The sequence below is a fragment of the Eleginops maclovinus genome, chromosome 18 (genome assembly GCF_036324505.1).
Source record: "Eleginops maclovinus isolate JMC-PN-2008 ecotype Puerto Natales chromosome 18, JC_Emac_rtc_rv5, whole genome shotgun sequence".
Taxonomy (NCBI): Eukaryota; Metazoa; Chordata; class Actinopteri; order Perciformes; family Eleginopidae; genus Eleginops; species Eleginops maclovinus.
Window position 1 is genome coordinate 29135817 of NC_086366.1, and position 25681 is coordinate 29161497.

The 25681-nt window shown below is 43.0% G+C and overlaps 1 protein-coding gene across 9 annotated transcripts in view; it reads left to right on the forward strand.

The window, feature by feature from the left end:
- si:cabz01090165.1 (uncharacterized protein LOC100333421 homolog) overlaps positions 1–18684 on the forward strand; it is a 315307-nt gene extending 296623 nt beyond the window's left edge. For all 9 annotated transcript variants that reach the window (XM_063907237.1, XM_063907241.1, XM_063907240.1 and 6 more), the window contains 4 exons: positions 6286–6452; positions 11831–12071; positions 16161–16373; positions 18370–18684. In XM_063907237.1, the coding sequence (XP_063763307.1) occupies positions 6286–6452; positions 11831–12071; positions 16161–16373; positions 18370–18684 (936 nt within the window). The remainder of the gene's footprint in view (positions 1–6285; positions 6453–11830; positions 12072–16160; positions 16374–18369) is intronic.
- The last annotated feature ends 6997 nt before the right edge of the window (positions 18685–25681 follow it).

The window sequence follows — 25681 nt, forward strand, 5'->3', positions numbered from 1 at the left end:
ATATTACAAATTACAGCCTAATAATGACAGCTTTATGTGACCTTCTCTATATCGCTCGTTCACACATTAAATCAACAATACAAATACAACTACGATTCAACAAGAATTTCGTTCACATGCGATTTAAACGGTAAATGCTGATAGATTTTACACATCATATGAAACATAGACTACATTTATTACTGAGTTTATGTCCGAGCGAACAGAGAGATATGCAAAATGCACCGCATTTAGTACGACACAAACTTCTGCTGTGTATTTTCAAAAATAAAATACAGTAAAACTATGGTTGCAGACCCAAGTTTAACAAGAATTAAACAATAAACACAAGGTAATTATTTACACTGTTACATTTACAAATAGCATTGTTTACTCACTCATACACTGCGTGTCTCTGTTGCTACCTAATGGGAGGAATGGTGCTGCTTGTGCTGAGACATCAGTGAAACAATGTCTGGATCCAAACTGGAGAGTTTTAGTCTCATATCACAGTCCACATTGATCCTGTTACGCTGCTTTGTTTTCAGACCAACAAGTGTAGAAAAACCAACTTCACAGTTGTAGGTGGTTGGAAACGGCATCAACAGTTTCAGAGCAGCGTCAGCCAGCTCTGGGTGCTCAGGCTGGACGTGGACCCAAAAGTCCGTCAAGCTTTTCTCTCTGAAAGTCGTCCTCAGTGTCCCATCAGATGCGATGTCCACAAGGCTGTCAACTTGTCTTGATGGGAGCTTGGAACTGATGTGTTCCATGTGCGTTTTGTCCCCAAATGGATTCTTGATCCACTCATAGCCTGCATCTAGTTCTGGGAAATATCTTCCCAGCTGAAAGTGAAGGCCTTGCAGATGTTCCTTGAAGGCTGCAACTGTGCCGCCGTCCAGCTCTTCATCTGCAGCGAGGAGAAAATCCACAAGCATCGGAAAACAGTCAAACTCCTGGCGATCCAGACGGACACAACACAATTCCATCTTGAAGCTTGCAGCTTGAATTTTGTCCTGCACATTGAAGGCGGTGACGGCTTTTCCCTGCAGCGCTAAGTTCAAAGCATTGAGTGCGCTAAAGACATCGGCCAGGTATGCCAATTTTGAGAGCCACTGGAAATCATGCAGTCTGTCATACAGTTCATCAGTATGATGGAAGAATAACATCACCTCATCGCGCAGTTCAAATAGACGGGTGAGAACTTTCCCACGCGACAGCCAGCGAACGTCAGTATGGAAAAGCAAAACACACAAAGTTTTGTGTGTTCACTTCCCATTTCATCACACAGAGCTTTAAAAAGACGTGTGTTCAGTGCTTTGGTTTTTATTGTATTAACAATTTTCACAAACTCGTCCAGTACTGATTTGAGACATGGTGGCATTTTTTTCACAGCCAGCTGTTCTCTGTGAATGCAACAGTGTGTTGCTGTGGCGCAAGGTGCAACTGCGCGTACGCTCGCTGCTAGTCCCTTGTGTTTCCCAGTCATTGCAGTTGCACCATCTGTGCAAATACCAACACATCGTGTCCAGTCGATATTATTCTGCAGGATGCTTGTTTCCAGCACAGAAATAGTGGCAGGTAGAGTCTTGATGGTGAAAGTTGGACTTCTAGAGTTGTTTTACTTTAATTAAAATTACGCACCCAATAAAGGCCCTGAACGCTTATCTTTGTTTCAGTTACTAATAGAAAAGCTAGACACAAGTGAATAGGGGGAGTGTGTTATACTGGGGGGGGACTGGAACGTTTGCACCAATGTCACTTTAGGCTGAATAGGACGAGAGCCTCATCCTCAGTCTTCACTTTTACTGTCACCGGTGATAAGAGAGGCGGACTTAGAGGATGTGTGGAGGATGAAACATCCCTCAGTTAAACAATACATCTGGGTGAGAATGCTAGATGGAGGCGTTAGTGCAGCCAGGTTAGATAGATTTTACATGTCTGCCTCTTTTATCGCCCGAGCAGTGTACTCTCACATCCAACCTGTTGGTTTCACAGATCATCATCTAATTTCCTTAGATTTGGTTTTATCCACTGCAGAACAACCTAGATCATCCTGGCACTTTAATGTTAACATTTTACAAGATTCCAACTTCTGTGAGAATTTTAAATTGTTCTGGATTAACTGGAAATCAAAGAGAAAGTATTTTCCTTCCCTGAGTTGGTGGTGGGAGGTAGGAAAGGCTCAGATTAGAGTTTTCTGCCAACAGTATACATCCTACTCCACTGCAAACATTAGAAGTACTATCGAGCAGTTAGAGAGGCAGATCAGTGAGTTAGAGAGGGTGTCTGTTGAAAATATAGAACAGTCTGTTACGTCTGGGGCAATAAAATGATAAAATCCAAATGCATGACTCGACACAAAAGGAGTTTCCAAAAAAAGGTTTTTTACTACAGGTAATATTCCATAGTCACAAAAGTCTAAGTTATGCACACTAGCGTGGTGATAACTCAAAACGATCTGGCACTGGGCACAGAGACAAACACAGCTTAAATATACAAGGTGAACACAGGTGTAAACAATAAGGGCGGGGCAGTTAATCAGGTCAAGGGGAGGGACAACCAAGGAGGGGAAATCAAGCTACCTGAAATGAGAAAGGATGTTAGTGATAAAATAAAACCGGAAATGACACACAGGAAATGGCAGACAACAAAAAGGATTATTGGACACAGACTAGACAATACATATACATAAACTAAGGTCAAAAAACCATGACCATAATTCAGCATATTTGCCGAGACACAACACAGTCCCTCCTAAAAAAAACAACAGCTTATCTGTTTTCTTCAGGAGAAAGCCAAAGGAGCTCTGATCAGAGCCCGTTTTACTTCCATTAGAGACATTGATGCACCAACCACCTTTTTCTTCAACCTGGAGAGGTCTGTGGGCCAAAGGAAGCAGATGGTATGTTTACGTCTTCCAGATGGACAAGTAACCTCTGATTCTTCTGAAATGAGGAGATATGCAGTGTCCTTCTACACAGAACTTTTCAAAGCCGAAGGTTGTGGAAGGTCCTGATGAACTTCTTCAGGGTTTTCCACAGTTGAGTTCAGCAGAAAGTGACACCCTGGGTTCTGACATTACTCTGGAGGAACTGACCTCCACAGTAACACAGATGGCCTCCGTCAAGGCTCCAGGCATAGACGGCTTACCTGCAGACATTTTTAAACACTTCTGGAGTATTTTAGGAAAGGACTTGTTGGAAGTGTTTAAGGAGTCCTTTGGAAAAAGGGCTCTTCCAGCTTCCTGTAGGCGTGCGGTGATTTTACTGTTACCTAAGAAAGGAAATTTAACCCTGCTGAAGAACTGGAGACTTGTGGCCCTGTTATGTACAGACTATACGATACTGTCAAAGGTTTTAGCCAACAGGCTGAAGTGTTTTATGGAATTTCTTATTGGTACTGATCAGGCATATTTGCATCCCTGGCAGATCAATTGTCGACAATTGGTTTTTGATGAGAGACACTTTTGACATCGTGAACTGTGTAACATAAATGTTGGTATAATTTCTATTGACCAGGAGAAGACGTTTGATCGTGTTGATCACTCCTTTCTGGTTGCCACATTGCAGGCTTTTGGTGCTGGGGAGAATTGTTGGTCCTGGGTAGAGTTGTTGTACAGTGATGCATATTGTATTTTGAAGGTGGGGGGAGGGCAGAGCAGACCTGTACCAGTTAAAAGGGGGATCAGGCAGGGCTGCCCTATCTCAGGCCTATTATACAGTATTGCCATAGGGCCCCCCTGTGGTTGTATGAGCTTATGCTGATGATGTCAGTGTCTTTATCCAGGGTCAGCAAGATATCCAGGAACTACAAGACAGTCTAGTTCTGTATGGTAAGGCTGCTTCAGCTAAAGTTAACTGGGAGAAGAGTGAGGCTTGTTTGGTAGGTCAGTGGTATGTAGAGATTAGGTTTAAAGGTCCTGGGAGTTTGGTTGGGGACTGGGGACATGGTGGCTCAGAACTGGGAGGGAGTGCTGGGAAAAGTGCAAGCAAAATTATCCAAATGGAAATGGCTGCTACCCCAGCTGTCCTACAGGGGAAGAATTCTCATAGCTAACAATCTGGTTGCCTCATCTCTGTGGCACAGACTCCAGGTATTAACCCCACCACCGGACCTCATGAAGCAACTGCAGCGGCCCCTTGTGGATTTCTTTTGGCAGAGGGGGGGCAGGGCCTTGTGGACATCACTGCCAGGACTGCTGCTTTTAGACTACCGGCAGCTCAGCAGCTGCTGTATGGGTTGTCACCCTGCTGGCTGGCTATGGCCCAGCTGTTGCTTTCGAAGGCAGGGGGTTTTGTTTCTGATAAACACCTGTTTCTGCTCAAGGCCCCTGCGTACAAAATAACTGGACTTGCACCTTTTTACTGTTCATTCATCAATGCCTGGAAGATCCTGAGTTTTTCCAGACCACCTGACTCCCGTCCTGGGATGTGGCTGTTTGAGGAGCCACTGTTTGATAGTGGGTTTCTTTCTGGAACCCCTTTCTCTTCGGCCACCCTAAGGACCGGTTTCCTCAAAGCAGGAGTGGTAAAACTGGGCCATTTGACAGGGATCTCTACAGAAAGACTGGCTGAAGTGACAGGCATTCGGTCAACCCGAGTTTTGCAAAACTTGGTAGATGAGGTGTGGCAGTCGCTGTCTCCATCCCACCGGACTTTTGCTCAGAATACAGATCTAGCTGACCAGTGGAGAAAGGGATACGAATACATCTTCCCCACCTTGAGTGTGGGTCCTGCGGTGGGGGAATGGAGAGAAGAGGAAGGTCTCCTGCTGTCCCTGAGGACTTTGACACTTGGAACTTTAAGCTCATGCAGTGGGAAGCAGCTATACTCTAGCTGTGTAAAGGTGCTCAACCTCAGTTCACTTGCAGGCGTCAGGGAGTCGAGGTGGACAGATGTGTTTGGCTTGGGTTTTTCCCCTCAGGGCAGCTGGTGTATCCTGTATAAGTCTCCAGTCGAGAAACAGATGGCTGACATCCAATGGAGAAATACACATAGAGCACATTTTGACCTAGGCACAAGGGGGGGCTGCCCCTTCTGTTTTATGGCAGAAACATTGGAACATTTAGTAGTGTCCTGTCCCCAATTGGATTGTGTTAAAAACATGGTACAGGAGTGGGTGGAAGGGTTATGGGAGGTTTTTTCCAAAACACTATTTGTCCATGGCCCCAAATACACCCTGAATAAGAATACATCTCTACCACTGTTACATTTCTTGTTCGCTAATGCAAACTTAGCGATCTGGAAAAGTCGAAAAAATCAACTTGTTGTAGTGGGATGGACAGATGTAGTGCTCTGTCCGAGGGGGCTGGTGGCAGCACGTCTGAGGGTGGAGCATGCATATTACAAACTGAACAATAATCTGCAGGGTTTTTTGGATGGGTGGGCTGTTGGGCAGGTTCTGTGCTCACTTGGGGAGAAAGACTCTCAAATACTGATATTTTAAAAGATAGATGTAGTTTGTTGTAGTGTGTGTATGTGGATGGTCTTTTATGGGTACAATGTTTAGCTAATATTTATTTATTCATGAAAAACTGATGATTTTAATGGAATTTATTGTTTTTTTCTGACTTTGTTGTGAAAAAAGACCAATAAAGTAGTTTTTAAAAATCAAATTCTTCTTGTTCTTCTTTTAGATTATCTTTGTAAAGTAAGACATACAGCATACACTGTTATGAGTATCAAGGCATTGTGAATTTCAGATAGTTTGATTGTGCGACTTATGACAGCATTTACAGCCCCAACATTAAAACTTTGGCTGGTCAACAGGCTTTTATTTCTCTCCTTTAAACTCTTTTTACCCCCCATCCCTTTCTTAAGTGTTTTGTTCATTGTAACAATGCACTGATAATTGTATGGAGGCAAATAGAGAGAATGTTTTGGGTCGACAACATTGACCCGGATCATTTTTCCTCTCCTTCATCTTCCTTTATTCTAATTATCTCAATCCATATAACCTTTAATTACTGCTTAATATCCTTTTCTTTCTCACTTAACCTACACAAATAAGACCTCAACTAATGGTATGATTCTAAAACTCACTACAAAATGTGAAATGCACTGTTATTGGTGCTTTTTAAATTAAACAATATTCATACATTCAATACAGAATTGGCCCATTTGTATGCAAATGATCCCTATTTTAAGAACAGGCCATTCACAAAGATGAGCACCGATAGCAACATCCATTTGCAGTGAAATTATTAGTATCCAAAATCTCGGACCTTGAGATTACGGCCAGCTATTGTAAAAGCGCTCTTGATTCTTTTATTGTGCTCACAACCTCTAACTTTGTCCCCGCCTGCAGGACTTCTTGGAGACTCTGGAGGATTTGGATTTAAGCTACAACAACCTAGTGGATATCCCCTGGGACACCATCGCCTTGCTGGTCAGCGTCAACACCCTCAGCCTCGACCATAACCTCATAGAGAGCGTCCCAGAGGGAATCTTCTCCAACCTGCATAAACTAGCCAGGTCAGGGTCTTATGATCAGACTTTACAGCATCAGCCGCCATCTTGGGAAAATACCAAGCGTCAACTCAAGCTCTAGTTGTACAGAAATATATTGAATTCAATATTCAGATCCAAATGCTTTTTTGTTCAACTTTGTATAGACTTTCTTTCGAGATGTTAAAGTGCAGAAAGCATTCATCAATGCCTATGATATAACATTTAGCTGTGTTTTAGCTAGACATATGTGTATAACCTCCATAAACTAAGTTTTACAGAATATCCACTGTGTAATGCAGTCTCAGCGAATTAATCTTTTTATTTGTACTACTTTCTCTTATTTTGTCCTATTGTTCAATTTATTTGTAATATAATAATACATAATAACTAAACAAATCTAATACAAATGTAAAGGTAAGTAATCAGTAATGTATGTGTGTATAGGTGTGTGTAAACAAACAGCAGCTGAATGTAATTTTGATCTCTTTTATACATAAATATGTGTCCCTGGGGTGTAAGTAGACTCACAAAGTGTCAGAAAATACAACCCTCCTTACTACGCTCATCTCTAAAAACGGGGGTACAAACGAGCTGATCCAAATTTGCTTTGGTTATGACGTCATAACCGAAATGTGGGCTGGCTTTACATTGAAGGCTGGCAACATCCCAACCGCATGACATGTCCCAACGTATCGTCCGAAATATACAGTCGGCGAGCTGAATCCCCTCTGCAGCACCTCTGTGTGTCTGTGTGTTCAGCAGGATGTCTGCAGGAGGGACTTAAGAGTTGTTGTATATATAATACATATAAGTGTTTCAGAAATAATGCTGATGTGGTTTTGAACCTAATATGGCATTTAATCACAGCAACGTTTAGCTGAGTATTTTCTCCTGGTACAAAACGTTCACAGAGGAGAGAGAGCTGCATGATTATCCAAAGGGGCGTCGCCAGCTTCATGTTTGCTCAAATTTAGAATCAGCTCTTCAGGAACAGAGCTGAAATAGAGGGGGATGAGGCATGCTACAATGGGTGATCTGTTTGGTATTATGAGCAAAACACTTCACAGACAAGTTTTGGATAGATATGGCCCTACAACATAGTTAACTAACAGGCGAACCGCGGTCGGACCTATAATCAATACATTAATAAGGGATTTTCATTTTGACGGGGCAATTCCATTTTAGCCGGCGCCAACATGGGTCGAAAGAGACGAGTGAGCGATACAGTGAGATAAACACAAGAAGAAGAGACAAGTTAACGGGAGACAGAGGGTACTTCTCACTTCTCTTAACTTGCATCCCTGCGTCCCTCACTTGCGTCTTTTCCTTGCGTATTAGTCCCTCCCACCAGGTATGCACAGAGAGACGCAAGGAAACCACACTTACTCAAGCAAGGAAATTAGCTTTAAGAGGGACTTCCTTTCCTCGGAGCATCACTTGAAGCAACGTTTGTGATGACGCCGGTACAGCTGGATCGTCTGACAGCAGCCAGCTCTGTTCCCGTTTCATTCATAAACACAAACACCCCCCCACCTGATGCCTCTGTTAGTTCACATTTGCATCATTTGTTGTAGACCCAATTTAATGAAATAAGAAGTCATTTAAAAAAAATTAAAGCCATTCTTAAAAATGACAAAAGAAAGAGCTGTTCCTGTGTCTCTTTTAATTTTATTGTGTTCATTATAATAATGAATTGGATATCATAAAAAAGGTTTTTCATGAATTAATAAACAGATTTTTTCCACTTTGTAGTTCAGATATGATACATTAATTGAAACAAAAGAGACCCTCTGCCTTCACTGCCACCCTTCTGGCAGCGCACCCGACCCCATTGTTGTTTCCCGTAGGTGGTGGGCCCGCGGGACGAAGAAGCGGAGGTGTTGCCCATGTTGCTTTTTCGGGCTGTGCCCGGCCGGGCTCCATGGCAAGCCATGCCACCAGACGCTCGCTGACGAGTCCTCCTTCTGGGCCTGGCTCAAGAAGGGGACCCCGGGCTTCTTTTTGAACCAATCTTAGTCTGGCCCCTTACCTGAGACCAATTTGCCATGGGAGACCATACCAGGAACATAAGGTTCCAGACAACACAGCCCCCAGGTTCATCGGGGCACACAAACCTCTCCACCACGATAAGGTGCTGGTTCTCGGAAAGGCGTGATTCCCTTGAATTTAATTTCTTCACTCCGCTGTTAAACGTCCTGCCGAAATACTATCAGCACGTCAGCTGCCCCACGCACGGTGGAAATACACTGGACCATGTTTACACTCATTTCCGGCATGGATATAAAGCCCTCCCCCGCCCCCCCTTCGGCAAGTCAGACCACATATCTCCCCTGCTCCCCGTTTACCCGCAGAGACTGAAGAGGGACCGACCTGTGACGAGGACAGTGCAGCGTTGGTCCGAGCCGTCTGACTCTGCGCTCCGCCACTGCTTTGGCATCACGGAGTGGTGTGTGTTTGAGGAGGACGACATAAACACACACACTGACGCGGTCATTTGCTACATCGGCAAATGCACCGATGACGTCGTGCCACGGATTTACTGTACGGACATTCCCAAATGAGAAGCCCTGGATAAACGGCGAGGTCCGAGCTAAACTTAAAGCACGGGCCATTGCGCACAGCGGCGGTGATTTGGATGAGTACAGGAATTCCAGATATGCACTCTGGAGAGCTAGTGTGAAAAGACAATACAGGGACAAGGTGGAGTCAACTACAAGGGCTCCAACGCCAGAAACATGTGGTCTGGACTAAAAACAATAACAGACTACAAAAGGACAACGAGTGGTGCTGAGGAATTGGCTGCATCTCTCCCAGATGAACTGAACACATTTTATGCACGCTTTGAGAGGGCCCCGGTTGTGGAGGCACAGAAGGCCCAGGATCCCTCCTCACTGGTTTTAACCAGTGCAGATGTGTGTAGATCTCTGAAAAGGATCAACACACACAGGGCTCCTGGACCTGATGGCATCCCTGGCCGTGCTCTTAAGGTGTGTGCAGTTCAGCTGGCATATGTGTTCATTTTCAATAGGTCACTGCTCCAGTCTGTAGTCCCCACATGTTTTAAAGAGTCCATCATTGTCCCTGTCCCCAAAAAGATAAAACCCATCTGCTTCAATGACTACCTTCCAGTTGCACTCACCTCCATCATCATGAAGTGCTTTGAGCGGTTAGTCAAAACTTTTATCACCTCCTCCCTCCCTGACTCACTGGACCCTCTGCAGTTTACCTACAGGGCAAACAGGTCCACGGATGATGCCATCTCCCTCACCCTCCACACTGCCCTCTCCCACCTGGACCAGAGGAACACTTATGTGAGAATGCTGTTCATTGACTACAGTTCAGCATTCAACACCATTGTGCCTTCCAAACTCATCATTAAGCTCAGGGACCTTGGGCTCAACAGCGCCCTCTGGGACTGGATCCTGAGCTTCCTAACGGGCAGATCCCAGGCAGTGCGGATGGGGAACATCACATCCTCCACTTTGACCCTCAACACCGGAGCCCCTCAGGGTTGTGTGCTCAACCCTCTCCTCTACTCCCAGTTCACGCACGACTGCGTGGCCACACACAGCTCCAACACCATCATCAAGTCTGCTGACGACACAACCGTCATCGGCCTGATCACAGACGGCGTACAGAGAGGAGGTCAGAGCCCTGACATCTTGGTGCCAGGACAACAACCTCCATTTCAACGTCAGCAAAACAAAGGAGCTGATAGTGGATTACAGGAAGAGGCAGAGAGAGGCACACACACCCATCGCCATCGACGGGACTCTTGTGGAGAGAGTCAGCAGCTTCAGGTTCCTCGGGGTAAACATCAGTGAGGACCTGACATGGACACATCACACCAGGGTCATATCCAAGACGGCTCGACAGCGGCTCTTCTTCCTCCGCAGGCTGCGGAAGTTCAACATGGACTCCAGGATACTCTGCAACTTCTACGGGTGCACCATCGAGAGTATGCTGACTGGCTGCATCACCGCCTGGTATGGCAGTTGCACCGCCCTCAACCGTAAGACTCTACAGAGGGTGGTGAAAACTGCTCAGCACATCACCTGGACGGAGCTGCCATCCATGGAGGACCTTTACACCCAGCGGTGTAGGAAGAAGGCCGGTAGGATATTAAAGGACCCCCATCACCCTAGCAACAATCTGTTCTGTCTGCTGCCGTCTGGCAGACGGTACCGCAGCATCCGGACCAAGACCACCAGACTCAGAGACAGTTTTATACCACAGGCTATAAGACTGCTGAACTCCTGAGCTCTGTGAATGTCTACTCACATCTGTTTATAGTACACACATACATATATATATATATATATATATATATATATATATATATATATATATATATATATTATACACATCTGCCATACATATCTGTTTATAGTACACATATCTATATATGATACATATCTGCCATATACATCTGTTAATACGTAATATATGCATCTGTCCATACCTCCTCATTCAACAGTGTAAAGTATTTAAATTATCGTACAGTCTATTTTAAATACTTTCAATGTATTCCACATATGTATATACCGTATTTCACATCCTTAAATCTTTATTGTTGTTATTGTAAATATTCTTCTCTCTTTTTGCACTATTTTATTTATCTTATTTGCACCATGTATGTTGAGTTGTTGGAGGAGCATGGGATATAAGATTTTCATTGCCAACATATACGTTGTATATGCTGTGCATATGACCAATAAAACCTTGAAACCTTGAAACTTTGAAACTTGAAACTGCTCCCAGGTTAAGAAGTATCAGATCAGCGCATGCGCTACAGCGTCAGTGACAGATACACAGTAAGGGGGCGGGGCGAGTGGCTGAGGATTTCACCGAAGGATGGTAGACACAATGTGTATTCTTATCCTTGGCAACAATAATATAGAACATATCAAACACTTAACTGAAAACTGAGTAAGACCGCATGTGACCTGAACAAAATCCAATGCTCAAACATTGTAAGCCTGAATGAAAATTACGATAAATAAAATTAAACAAAAAGAGACCCTTCGTTGAGAGACGTAGGCCGTAACAGTTGTATAAATTATACATGCTCATATTGTTGAAATGTGCTTGATAAACACAGAACATCGCTAGGAGCTGGGGAGGAGCCTCACATAAATATAGTTACAATCAACCACTGTTACATAGTTGCACACTAGGTATAATTACTGAAGGAACAATATAACAAATGCTGCATCATATTTTACAAAACTTCCAAAAGCCTAATCATATTATATAGGGTGTTGGATTTCAACAAAACTGCAAATTCTCTCTTTTACATCAATCCACAAACGGATCACTCCTTTTACGATTCACTACATACCTCAAAATAATATTAAAGTTAAGCCTTTACCCTCTTCCTGTGTCTCTGTCTTTATCACCAGACTGGACATGACATCCAACAAGCTGAAGAAGATTCCTCCGGACCCGTTGTTCTTGCGGATCCCAGTGTATGCTAAGATGAAGGGTTCTCCTCTCACGGCGCTGGTGTTGAGTTTTGGTGGGAACCCTCTGCACTGTAACTGTGAGCTGGTATGGCTTCGCAGACTGACCAGAGAAGATGATCTAGAGACGTGTGCTTCACCTAAGGACTTGGCTGGCAAATACTTCTGGACAATTAGAGAGGTTTGTTGAAGTCAATGCATCAATATATTGACTTAGGGCAGTTGGACCCAACATCCAGAAGTACGCTGTAAATAACAGCTACTGTTTTCAATAGAGTACAAACTTAAGGACACTACACAACAAAGTCCAGATCTAAAAAAAGCAAGGGACTAAGGACTAGAATACAATTAGTGCCAGGCAACTTGTCTTGAAAGATTTCATCATTACCTCGACGAATTGGCGATACTGAAAATAAAAAGAATAAATAGTGATATTGCAGAATTGCTATTTGTTGAAGTACCAGAGTGCAACTCTGTCAATAAACATCCTCTAGACAAAATTGGTAAAGCAGGAGTCAGTAACTGATTTTACAGTATATGGGATTCAGACAGTATGCTAGATGGCCTATTGCAGGCCTGGCCAAGCCGCATGCGGCTCTTTGCCTGGTTTCATGCAGCTCTTACGTTCATATCAAAGTTTGTGTTTGTGTTTTTTTAATGTGCGTGTTCGCTTCGCTTGAGTTCAATACGGTATTTTCGTCAAACGCGCATATGCGTGAGATGAAATCGCAGTTTACCAGTAGGGGCAAGATCATTTGAGTAAACAATTAGTGTCAAGTTCGCTCTCAAAATGGCAGGGAAAAAATGCACAGCAAAGCGAAAATATGAAGATGAACAGAGGACGTTTTTTAACAGAGTGGGAGAGCTTATATTTTTTTTGTTGAACGTAATGGCAAGCCATTCTGCCTTATATGGCAGGCGTCATTAGCGCATTTCAAAGCTTCAAATCTTCAGCGCCACTTCAGCTCACTCCTTGCTAACATCGACCAGGAATTTCCAAAAGAAACTGAACTTCGCAAGCACAAGTTGGTCACTTTGAAATGTCAGGCAGAAAAGCAGATACAGTTTTTCAAAAAATGTACGAAGCACTCAGAGACCCTAATGCTTGCATCGTATCAACTGGCTTGGAAACATTGCACGGGCTAAAAAGCCATACAATGAAGGGGAGTTTGTTAAAAAATGCCTCAGTGACGTTGTTGAAATCTTGTCTCCTGAAAACGACAAACTAAAACGAATGGTATCAGACGTCCAACTGTCCCGCCACACTGTTGAACACATAATATCGGACATTAACACGGCTATTGAATCACAGTTGCACTATGACCTTCAAGCATGTGAGTATTTTAGTGTTGCATTGGATGAGACTTCTGAGATACAAGACAAGCCTCAGTTGGCAATATTTGCATGGTCTGTGTCAAACGATTGTGTGATCAAAGACGAACTCCTTGATATTGTACCATTAAAAGACAGAACCCGTAGCATAGATGTGAAAGAAACAATGATGGCTGCATTTGCGAAAGCAAATCTGCCTATACCAAAACTAACTGCAATAGCCACGGATGGAGCGCCAGCCATGATCGGATCTGTGAACGGGCTTGTGGGGCTGTGCAAAGCTGACCAAACATTTCCCGAGTTTTGGAATTTCCACTGCATCATCCACAGGGAGCAATTAGTGTCTAAATCATTGAATTTAGACAACGTCATGAAGCCTGTAATGGAAATTGTCAACTACATCCACACACATGCGCTCAACCACAGGCAATTCAAGATTCTCATCCCTGAGCTAGACACAGGGCTTCCAGGTGACCTGCCGCTGCACTGCACTGTGAGGTGGCTATCAAAAGGCCAGGTACTCTCTCGCTTCTTTGAGCTTTTAGATGCCGTGAAACTTCATGGAAGAGAAGAACAAGGACTATCCCGAGCTCTCGGACCTCGAGTGGATTATGGATCTGGCCTTTTTGGTCGACATGCTGTGTCACTTAGACAGACTGAATCTGACCCTGCAGGGTAAGTTAAAAATGCTGCCGGACCTGGTGCAAAGTGTGTTTGCGTTTCTCAACAAACAAACTGTTCAAGGCGCATATTCAAAAGGGAGATTTAACGCATTTTCCCACTCTGCTAAAAGCCAGCTGACAAGTCAGCAGCGCCACCCTGAATAAGCAAAGAGCCAGATATACAATACTGGTTGAAAACTTTTACGAAAGCTTTGTGACCCGGTTCCGTGATCTACAATTGAAAAGGCCACAGATTACGTTCCTCGTCGACCAATTTAATGCGGAGACGGACTGTTTGAAAGCCCCGCTAGTCACAGATGAGGCTGCGTCTGAGTTGGAGATGATCGATGTTTGTGAGGAGGACCAACTGAAACCTGCTTTAAGGGAAGGGACCATTGAGTTCTGGAGAGTGTGCCAATGGAAAAATACCCCAATGTCAAACGGGCTGCGCTTAAGATACTGTCAATGTTTGGGTCAACATACGTCTGCGAGTCTGTGTTTTCTACCCTGAAACACGTGAAATCAAAGCATCGATCTGTTCTGACTGACACCTATGTGAAAGAATTGCTTCGAGTGGCAACAACGGAATATAAGCCAGATTTGAAGAGGATTGTTCAAGGCAAGGAATGCAGAAGTCCCATTAAGCAACATGCATGGTAAAAGAAAAACGCTATTGTAAATTATTATATTTTTGTTTGTGGACTTGGTTTAACTAAGAGTTTGTGTGTGTGAGACAGTGCACACAATGTTCATTGTTGAAAATGACTGGCCTGTGGTCTTAGTACTGTAGGAGGCAATTTCTGTCATTATTATGTTGGTGTGTGACCTTTACAATAAATCTGGCTGAGCAGAGGTCTGTGTGTGGGAGAGAGGAAGGGATGGGGTGATGTTCATGTTTGCCCATGTGGCTCTTTGCGGTAACACAGTAAAAAATGTGGCTCTTAGTCTCTGAATGGTTGGCCTATTGGATTCCATGCCGCGGAGTGTATGAACAGAAGGTGGCAGCACCGATCAAGCGGCTATTTTTTTACATCCAAGTCAATAGATAGTAGTCCAGAGGCACAGGAAATCTGTGTACCAGCTGACACGCAATACAGTTCATTACAGATGTTAAATGTTCCTTCATTTCTCTTTGTGCATGCTAGGTGAAAACACTGCACACAACTTAAGTTCATGGGAATGTTAGCCCTGCACTGAAATAAACTTTTCCATTTACTGAACATTAGCATTGACAGAAAAAAGGAATATATATGGATACTGTGATTGGTTGTTCCTCTTCACATGACAAGGATTGCGTTTTTTTTTTGTCACTGCTGCGTTTTTGAAAAAAGTTGCTGATTTGATTCTGTTCTGTAGGGAACAAACATATGCTGGACTAAAAGACCAGTAATGTTTAGGGCCTTGAAGCCCTGTGTATGCTGAACGCTGATCCAGAACACAAAGGACACTTTCACCAACTTTGAGAACAAGAAATATATTTTTTTTAATTTTCAGGGTTAAAGGGTAAAAATACATATGTACACTGTGTTTAGTTTTATTCATAAATCATTAAAATCTGACTAGTGTCCCAGTCCCCCATGAAAAAACATCCCCACAACATGATGCTGCCCCCACCAGGCTTCACTGTGTGGAGGGTTTTCTCAGGATGATGAGAGGTTTTGTGTTTGCGTCAGACAGCATTTTCCACGATGACAAAAAGTTGATATCAGAGATAAAGTGACAATTAGATTGCACACAGCTATACTTTATTTAACCAATTATTTGACTCTGAATGTCAGAGCTTTATAGCAAAAAGAGAGAATACATCTGCACACACCACTTTTCATATTTTTTTATTACATAGATTCCTATTGAAAATCTGGGTGAAAACTTTTGCAAGGCACTCTACATGCTCCACAGAGCTTAGACACACCTGAAAGACTATACTGAACAGGGCTCTGGTAGAAAACTTTGTAGATTGATGTTACATCAATCACCTCCAGCTCAACATCGGCAGACGGCGGAGCAGGAAAGGGTCCCTGACTTCCATTACAATTGATGAGAAGGAGGTATGGTGGTGAACTATAAGTTAATAATTATTAACAATAAATGGAACTGGACAGACTGATGCTGTTGTCCTGTGCTGTGTTTCTATCTATTTCTGGTTGCTGCTGAAACACCTGAATTTCCCTACAGGGATCAATTAAAGTTGATCTTATCTTATCTTAATGCATTTCGCAGGCTTTAATCTTGTGTATCAATTAATAAATGGCATGTTTTTGTATTGCCCTTAACAGGAGGAGTTTGTTTGTGAACCACCAATGATTACTCGTCACACCTCCAAGATGTTTGTGATGGAGGGTCAAGAGGTCAGCCTGCGCTGTAAGTCCATCGGTGATCCTGAGCCTTCAACACACTGGGTCAGTCCTGATGGAAAGCTAATAGGCAACACGTCCAGAACTATCTGCTATGAGAATGGCTCACTGGACATCCTCAAAGCCTCAGTGAAGGTAGACGCATACTATCATTCACATGGAATACGTATATTTGTGTTGTATGCTGATTTATTCTAAAAAATATTCTATGCATTGCTGTTTAGCTGTATGGATACCAAAACAAATTTTGCAGCTCGCAATTATCAACTGTGTACTGTAACTTTGTACTTTTTAGTGTGTAAAGTCTTTGATTAGTCAGCTATTATTTTAATGAATAACATTTGAAAACAACTAATGTTGCCTTGAATGCTTTTTGAGAGTTTAGAAAAACATTGTTTGGTGAGTGTACGCATGTTTCCAGATTATTAAGGAATCGTTGACTTTGTTATTATTTTTATGAATAATCTTTAATGACATAAAACTAAAATGAATAATAGCCAGAAATAGGAGACATGGAATTGATTTTCCATTTGGGAGGGGAGTAGCTCTGAATGTAGGGATTCGGCTTGGTTCCAGAGGTTTGCCGGTTCAAGTACAGACTGGTACCTGGAGACCAACCATTTTGCCTCCTGGGCTCTGCTAAAGAAGTCTTTAGCAAGGCACCATATATCCCCTTCCTGGACACTGCTATGTATTCTAACACTAGTATGGGTTGGATTCCGAGTCAACATGTTACTTTGTGCTGTGCTGTTAAGATCATCCATAGTTACATAACACCTGCTATACATACATTATATAGACAAACATATTGGGACACCTACACATTACACCTACAGGAGCTTTTATGACATCCCCTTCATTTAGAAGAGATGTGTGAGGTAAAACTCTGCTGCTGGACGAGAGGGCCTGGCTCGCAATCTCCGTTCTACTTCATCCCAAAAGTGTTCAGTGGGGTTGAGGTCAGGGCTCTGCGTGGGCCAGTCCAGTTCTTCCACACTAAACTTGTCCAACCATGCCTTTGTGGACCTTGCTTTGTGCACTGGGGCGCAATCATGCTGGAACAGAAAAGAGCCTTCCCCATACTCTTTCCACAAAGTTGAAAGCATAGAATGGACCAGAATGACTTGGTAAGATGAAGCATTAAGAATCCCCTTCACTGGAACTAAGGGGCCGAGGCCAACCCCAGAAAAACATCCCATAGCATTATCCCTCCTCCACCACACTTTACAGTTCGCACAATGCAGTCAGGCAGGTAACGTTCTCCTGGTATTCGCCAGACCCAGACTCGTCCATCGGACTGCCAGATAGAGAAGCATGATTGGTCACTCCACAGAACACGATTCCACTGCTCCAGAGTCCAGAGGTGGATTGCTTTACACCACTCCATCCAACGCTTGGCATTGTGCTTGGTGATGTAAGGCTTGCATGCAGCAGCTCGGCCATGAAGCTCCCTGCACAGTTTTGGTTCTGATATTAATGCAGAGCTGGTTTGGAAATCTGCAGTTATTGAGCCACTTTTACGCACTGTGCACCACAGCACTTGGCGACCCCGCTCTGTAACTTTACGTGGTCTGACACGTCGTGGCTGAGTTGCTGTGGTTCATAAACGTTTCCACTTTGCAATAATACCACTTACAGTTGATTGTAGAATATCTAGGAGAGAAGAAATGTTACAAACTGACTTGTTGCAACACTGGGATCCTATTACAGTACCATGTTTGAATTCAGTGAACTATTTAGACGACCCATTCTTTCACAAATGTTTGTAAAGGCAGACTGCATGGCTAGGTGCTTGATTTTATACACCTGTGGCAATGGGACTGAATGAAACACCTGAGTTCAATGATTAAGAGTTGTCCCAATACTTGTGTCTTTATAGTGTCTAGGTATGAATAAAATGAAGGTTCTTAAATTGCAGTTCAACATCTAGAATTGCAGCTTAAATTAGTATCGGCATTTAGGAGGAAAATCAAAGAAAATGAAGAAGGAATTGTCATAGTAATATTTCTGAGTCACTTTTTACTTCATTTTAGTAGTACACATTTTGGCCACAAGAGGCTAAAATTCACATCAAAGCAAACACTGTATAAAGCTCAGGCCTTTTCTTTTCTTTTCTTCAAACTTTTTTTAGGATTCTGGAAAGTTCACATGCATAGCATCCAATGCGGCAGGGGAAGCCACTGCTCCTGTTGAGTTGGTGGTCAACCCCTCGCCACACTTTGACCCTAAATTGGACCCTGACCCAGGGCCGTCAGACATCCCCACATCTATCAAGTCCAACGTAAGCGGGGGTCAGGCCCGTTCCGACCTGCAGAGGGTCAGTGTGTCGGATCTAACGTCCAGTTCTGCCACCATCAGATGGCCACCGCAGAACCACATACCTGGAGTCCGCATGTACCAAATCCAGTACAACAGCTCTACAGATGATATCCTGATATATAGGTAAGTGGGGTTGCTTTGGGTTTGATCGATAATGTGTCTGATTTAACTTTTGTCCTGACAGGGCATAACTGATGTTCACACTCAAGCTTTCTTCTGCATCTTCAAATCAATTGTTTAGAGATAATTGTAGGTTAATAGTCCATTATAATAAGGGTTCCCTACAGTGGTTCAGTCTGTAGGGACTTGGACTTTAGATTGAAGGGTGTCTGGTTCACTTCCCGATCGGTCCAAGAAATATTGAGACTGGTACTGGAGAGGAACCAGTTCACAAGATACTAGACTGGCTAGCCAGTTATGTGGACACATACACATGCTGCCTCTCCGCTCTGTACTGTATGTAACTTGGCAACTGCATTTGCATATATAGAAAACAGAGTGGAAAACGGAATTTCTCCTTCGGGGATTAATAAAGGTCCATCTTAATCTTAATCATTTTAATTAAGACAACATGATTTCTGAAACCAGCAATAGATATATACAATAATACTTCTGGTGACTATTGCCACTCAAGATCACCATGGATTTATACTGTCATTTTTAGATGGACGTGTGAGCTCACCGATTAAGACCACAACATTTTTGCTATTAATAACATTTATTAAACCAAAAACTTGTGTTTGCAACACGGTCGAAAACCGTTTGCTCACACAGCCTCAACCTGTGCCGGTGAAGTCACCTAAATATCTGTGCCCCGTTGGGCTATTGTACTCACAAACAACAACAAAAACATGCAAATGGACACAACACACTGGCTCCTAATTGTTCAACACACAATTATTAAAAAAGAAAAAAATTAAACAGTAATAACAATATTATTGAGGACATTCCATTCAACAAATCATAATTATAATTTTTTAGGTTCAAAAGTTCATGAATACTTAATTCAAAATGTAATTCAGTTTAAATTTCACTGTAGTGTGCAAGCTTTTTCTACCTCGGCTAAACTAGCTGCAAATCATGTTTTTCCCCCCTCCATATCAGATGGTGCATTTTCTATATGGTCAAATTTTGGTATTAAACAATTTAAAGATTTATATATTGAGAACACGTTTGCATCCTTTCAACAGCTCTCAGAATTGTTCTCTCCATCCAAAACATCATTTTTTTAGAAACCTGCAAATTTGGAGTTTTGCTCGCTATAGATATGCCCAGTTTTCTAACCTGCCTGATGACACGCCTCTAGATGCTTTTCTCACTCAGGTCCCTGTGATGAAAGAGATGATCTCGTATAGTTACAATCAAATCCAAACCCTATCTTCAACCTCTCTAAACTCTGTGAAAACTCTTTGGAAGGAGGATTTGGGGCAGGAGATCTCAGAGCATCTTTGGGGCAATATTCTTAAGCATGTGCACACTTCATCCGTCTGCACAAAACATGGTTTGATTCAGTGTGAAGTTGTTAACCGCACCCATTGGACTACAGTCAGGCTGTTCAAAGTGTTTGACAATATAGAGCCTTCTTGTGAAAAATGTAATCAAATACCTGCAAACCATTTGCATATGTTTTGGACATCTCTGCACAACTACTGGACTTCAATTTTCAGTACTTTGTCAGAGATAACTGGGACGCCATTACTGCAGTATTTGGCATCCCCAACCTGTCTATGCCTAGACCTTATAGCCTTTGCAACATTACTAGCAAGACGTCACCAACACCACCTTCCCACACTATGTGGATAAGAGACCACTCATGTAGTTAAGTTAAAGTAAGTGAAAACATTTTTATTAATTTGTATTCTTACCTCAAGATAATGAGGGTATGTGTTTGTTTGTATTTTGTTGTGTGACCAGGCTGACTGTTTGTCTTGTTGTTGTAATGTATCATGTATTATATGAGCTGCACAACTGTAATGTGACACTGTCAATCACAACCGCTCTGTCATCCCATGTTCTCTTTGTGTACGAAAATCAATAAACACAAGTTTATAAGAAACCTCACTTTAACAGGCCCAAAATAATGAACTCTCACATTTGTAAATGAAGGTCAGGAAAGAGTCCTGACCTTGGCGTTTGCAGGATCCACAGTTCGAGATGATTTTTCTTGCTGCAGCATTTGAATTTCTGATCCAGTAATTTTGACGTAGTCTGGAGAGAATATGATTTCTTCCAGCATGACCCAGTTGAGTGTGCACTGTATACAGTGGGGCAAAAAAGTATTTAGTCAGCCACCAATTGTGCAAGTTCTCCCATTTAAAAAGATGAGAGAGGCCTGTAATTTTCATCATAGGTATACCTCAACTATGAGAGACAAAATGCGAAAAAAAATCCAGGAAATCACATTGTAGGATTTTTAATGAATTTATTTTCAAATTATTGTGGAAAATAAGTATTTGGTCAATAACAAAAGTTCATCTCAATACTTTGTTATATACCCTTTGTTGGCAATGACAGAGGTCAAACGTTTTCTGTAAGTCTTCACAAGGTTTCCACACACTGTTGCTGGTATTTTGGCCCATTCCTCCATGCAGATCTCCTCTAGATTTTCTATGGGGTTGAGATCTGGAGACTGGCTAGGCCACTCCAGCACCTTGAAATGCTTCTTACGAAGCCACTCCTTCGTTGCCCTGGCGGTGTGTTTGGGATCATTGTCATGCTGAAAGACCCAGCCATGCTTCATCTTCAGTGCCCTTGCTGATGGAAGGAGGTTTTCACTCAAAATCTCACGATACATGGCCCCATTCATTCTTTCCTTTACACGGATCAGTCGTCCTGGTCCCTTTGCAGAAAAACAGCCCCAAAGCATGATGTTTCCACCCCCATGCTTCACAGTAGGTATGGTGTTCTTTGGATGCAACTCTGCATTCTTTCTCCTCCAAACACGACGAGTTGAGTTTTTACCAAAAAGTTCTATTTTGGTTTCATCTGACCATATGACATTCTCCCAATCCTCTTCTGGATCATCCAAATGCCCTCTAGCAAACTTCAGACGGGCCTGGACATGTACTGGCTTAAGCAGGGGGACACGTCTGGAACTGCAGGATTTAAGTCCCTGGCGGCGTAGTGTGTTACTGATGGTAGCCTCTGTTACTTTGGTCCCAGCTCTCTGCAGGTCATTCACTAGGTCCCCCCGTGTGGTTCTGGGATTTTTGCTCACCGTTCTTGTGATCATTTTGACCCCACGGGGTGAGATCTTGCGTGGAGCCCCAGATCGAGGGAGATTAGCAGTGGTCTTGTATGTCTTCCATTTTCTAATAATTGCTCCCACAGTTGATTTCTTCACACCAAGCTGCTTACCTATTGCAGATTCAGTTTTCCCAGCCTGGTGCAGGTCTACAATTTAGTCTCTGGTCTCCTTTGACAGCTCTTTGGTCTTGGCCATAGTGGAGTTTGGAGTATGACTGTTTGAGGTTGTGGACAGGTGTCTTTTATACTGATAACGAGTTCAAAAAGGTGCCATTAATACAGGTAACGAGTGGAGGACAGAGGAGCCTCTTAAAGAAGAAGTTACAGGTCTGTGAGAGCCAGAAATCTTGCTTGTTTGTAGGTGACCAAATACTTATTTTACCGAGGAATTTACCAATTAATTCATTAAAAATCCTACAATGTGATTTCCTGGATTGTTTCCCCCATCCTGTCTCTCATAGTTGAGGTATACCTATGATGAAAATTACAGGCCTTTCTCATCTTTTTAAATGGGAGAACTTGCACAATTGGTGGCTGACTAAATACTTTTTTGCCCCACTGTATGTCTCAGAATGAGACACATGCTGACACAGAATGAAAGGATATAGGCGTTTTCAGGATTGGTCGCTATACCCAAACGCCTTCCAAGTCTGATCAATCCATCCAGCAAAATAGGATCCAGCCTAAAGTTGGTGCTTTCTCATTTCACTCCAGAATCAAATGCCAATGCTTTAATTTCACTGTGGATCCTTTCCTGCTGACTGAAGCGAGTAATGGCCATTTCTGCCTCCTTGACCCATTTCTTCTTAAAGGCCTCCTATTGTGCTATATTTGAACAATATATTATAGGGCTATATATACAAAACATGTCTGTAAAGTGTTTTAATCTCAAAATAGCAAACAGATCACCCATTGTAGCATGTCTCATACCCCTATATATCAGCCCTGTTCCAAAAGTGCTGATTCTGTGACTAGCTTTAAATTTGAGCTGACCTGAAACTTGCCACGCCCCTTTGGAGCGTCATGCAGCTCACCTCGATGAATCGAGTTTTTCTACCAAAAGATAAATACTCAGCTAAACGCTGACGTGATTAAACCCCATATTTGTTCAAAACCACATCAAGCATTATTACTGAAACAGTATGGAGCTCAAACGTTTCTCTCTAGCTGGGTTTACCACAAGTACAGGAGCTTTTATATTACACATATTCTCTCCAGTACAGTGTAAGCTCTGAGTGTTAGCGATGCTTGCTAATGTAAACGCAGACCTTATACCTTCCAAAACAGCTGTGGGAGGGGATTCAGCTAGCCGACTGTGGCGCATGGATGATGTATTTTTGTAGGCCGACCCGGAAGTGAGCTGCTCATGGGTTCCCTCGACAAAAAAGCAATGCAATTTCTCCATAGGATTTTGGAATATTGTAAAAAATTAGGTCTGTGGAAAACTAACCTTTTTGATAAATGCACATTTTGTTCAGCTGGATAATATCCACATGTTTACCCTACTTTTATAATTTTTGAATCATAAATCTAATCGCGAGACGCAAAATGCTAGCGTTATGCTTATAAACGAACTAAAGATGAGTACAGCAGGGTCGCACAAATTCAAGGTCACACCAACTCAACATCGTTTCAACTGACTTTTGCGCGCTTGCATATTTTACCAAGCTTTTCCTTTTAGCCACACTGAATTTAACTAGAAGTCATGGCTGTTCCAATTACCAGTCTGATATCGTTTTACAAAGAAGAGCTAACAAACTTAGCGGGAATCTTTATGTGTACGGCGTAATGACATACAACGTCCTCGACAACATACAACAAGTGGGGTCACTGCTGGAGTATTTATTGTCGTAGATAAAAACGTGATCCGCCTCTATTGGATACAATAGGTTGGGACGTGTCACGTGGGCGTGACGTTGCCAGGAGTTCAAGGTAAAGCCAGCCCACATTTTCCTTATTATGTAAGGACAGCAAATCTGGATCAGTTTGTTTGTACCCTGGATTATAGAGATGTGGGTAAGGAGGAAAAGAGAGGGGGTTGTATTTTCTCCTTACACAATGTGACACATATTTACGTATAAAATATATTAAAAGGTGTATCTTGCATAATAGGGGACCTTTTAAAGTAAAATTATTGGAAACATAGAAAAGACTAAATTGACTACTTAGAACACATTTTGGAAGCTCGGGGTGCTGACGAAGACGCAGTGGGAGTACCACGAGTGCAGCGTAATGTTTTTTTACGGACACATGGCTGCACTTGCACATCCCGGATAAGAACACGGCTCTCCCTGGCTTCACGAGTGCTCGGGCGGATAGGGAAAATAGTCTCAGCGGTGAAAAGAAAGGAGGAGGGATTGAACTGTATGTGAATGAACGATGGTGTAATTCTGGACATGTTACCGTGAAGGAGCGTTTCTGTATGCCGGACATTGAACTGTTAAACAGTGTCTAACCTGGAGGTACTTGAAGAAGTTTCAAGGTTTCAAGGTTTTATTTGTCATATGCACAGCAGATACAGCGTATATGTTGGCAATGAAAATCTTATGTCGCGTGCTCCTCCAACAACTCAACATACATGGTGCAAAAGATAAATAAAATAGTGAAAAAGAGAGAAGAATATTTACAATATCAACAATAAAGATTTGAGGATGTGAAATATATACATATGTGGAATACATTGAAAGTATTTAAATACTTTACACAGTTGAATGAGGAGGTATGGACAGATGCATATATTACGTATAACAGATGTATATGGCAGATATGTATAATATATAGATATGTGTACTATAAACAGATATGTATGGCAGATGTGTATAATATATATATATATATATATATATATATATGTATGTGTGTACTATAAACAGATGTGAGTAGACATTCACACAGCTCAGGAGTTCAGTAGTCTTATAGCCTGTGGTATAAAACTGTCTCTGAGTCTGGTGGTCTTGGTCCGGATGCTGCGGTACCGTCTGCCAGACGGCAGCAGACAGAACAGATTGTTGCTGGGGTGATGGGGGTCCTTTAATATCCTACTGGCCTTCTTCCTACACCGCTGGGTGTAGAGGTCCTCCATGGATGGCAACTCCGTCCTGGTGATGTGCTGAGCAGTTTTCACCACCCTCTGTAGAGTCTTACGGTTGAGGGCGGTGCAACTGCCATACCAGGCGGTGATGCAGCCAGTCAGGATACTCTCGATGGTGCACCTGTAGAAGTTGCAGAGTATCCTGGAGTCCATGTTGAACTTCCGCAGCCTGCGGAGGAAGAAGAGCCGCTGTCGAGCCGTCTTGGATATGACCCTGGTGTGATGTGTCCATGTCAGGTCCTCACTGATGTTAACCCCGAGGAACCTGAAGCTGCTGACTCTCTCCACAGGAGTCCCGTCGATGGTGATGGGTGTGTGTGCTTCTCTCTGCCTCTTCCTGTAGTCCACAATCAGCTCCTTTGTTTGCTGACGTTGAGATGGAGGTTGTTGTCCTGGCACCAAGATGTCAGGGCTCTGACCTCCTCTCTGTACGCCGTCTCGTCGCCGTCTGTGATCAGCCCGATGACGGTCGTGTTGTCAGCAAACTTGATGATGGTGTTGGAGCTGTGTGTGGCCACGCAGTCGTGCGTGAACAGGGAGTAGAGGAGAGGGCTGAGCACACAACCCTGAGGGGCTCCGGTGTTGAGGGTCAAGGTGGAGGATGTGATGTTCCCCATCCGCACTGCCTGAGATCTGCCCGTCAGGAAGCTCATGATCCAGTCACAGAGGGCGCTGTTGAGCCCAAGGTCCCTGAGCTTAATGATGAGCTTGGAGGGCACAATGGTGTTGAATGCTGAACTGTAGTCAATGAACAGCATTCTCACATAAGTGTTCCTCTGGTCCAGGT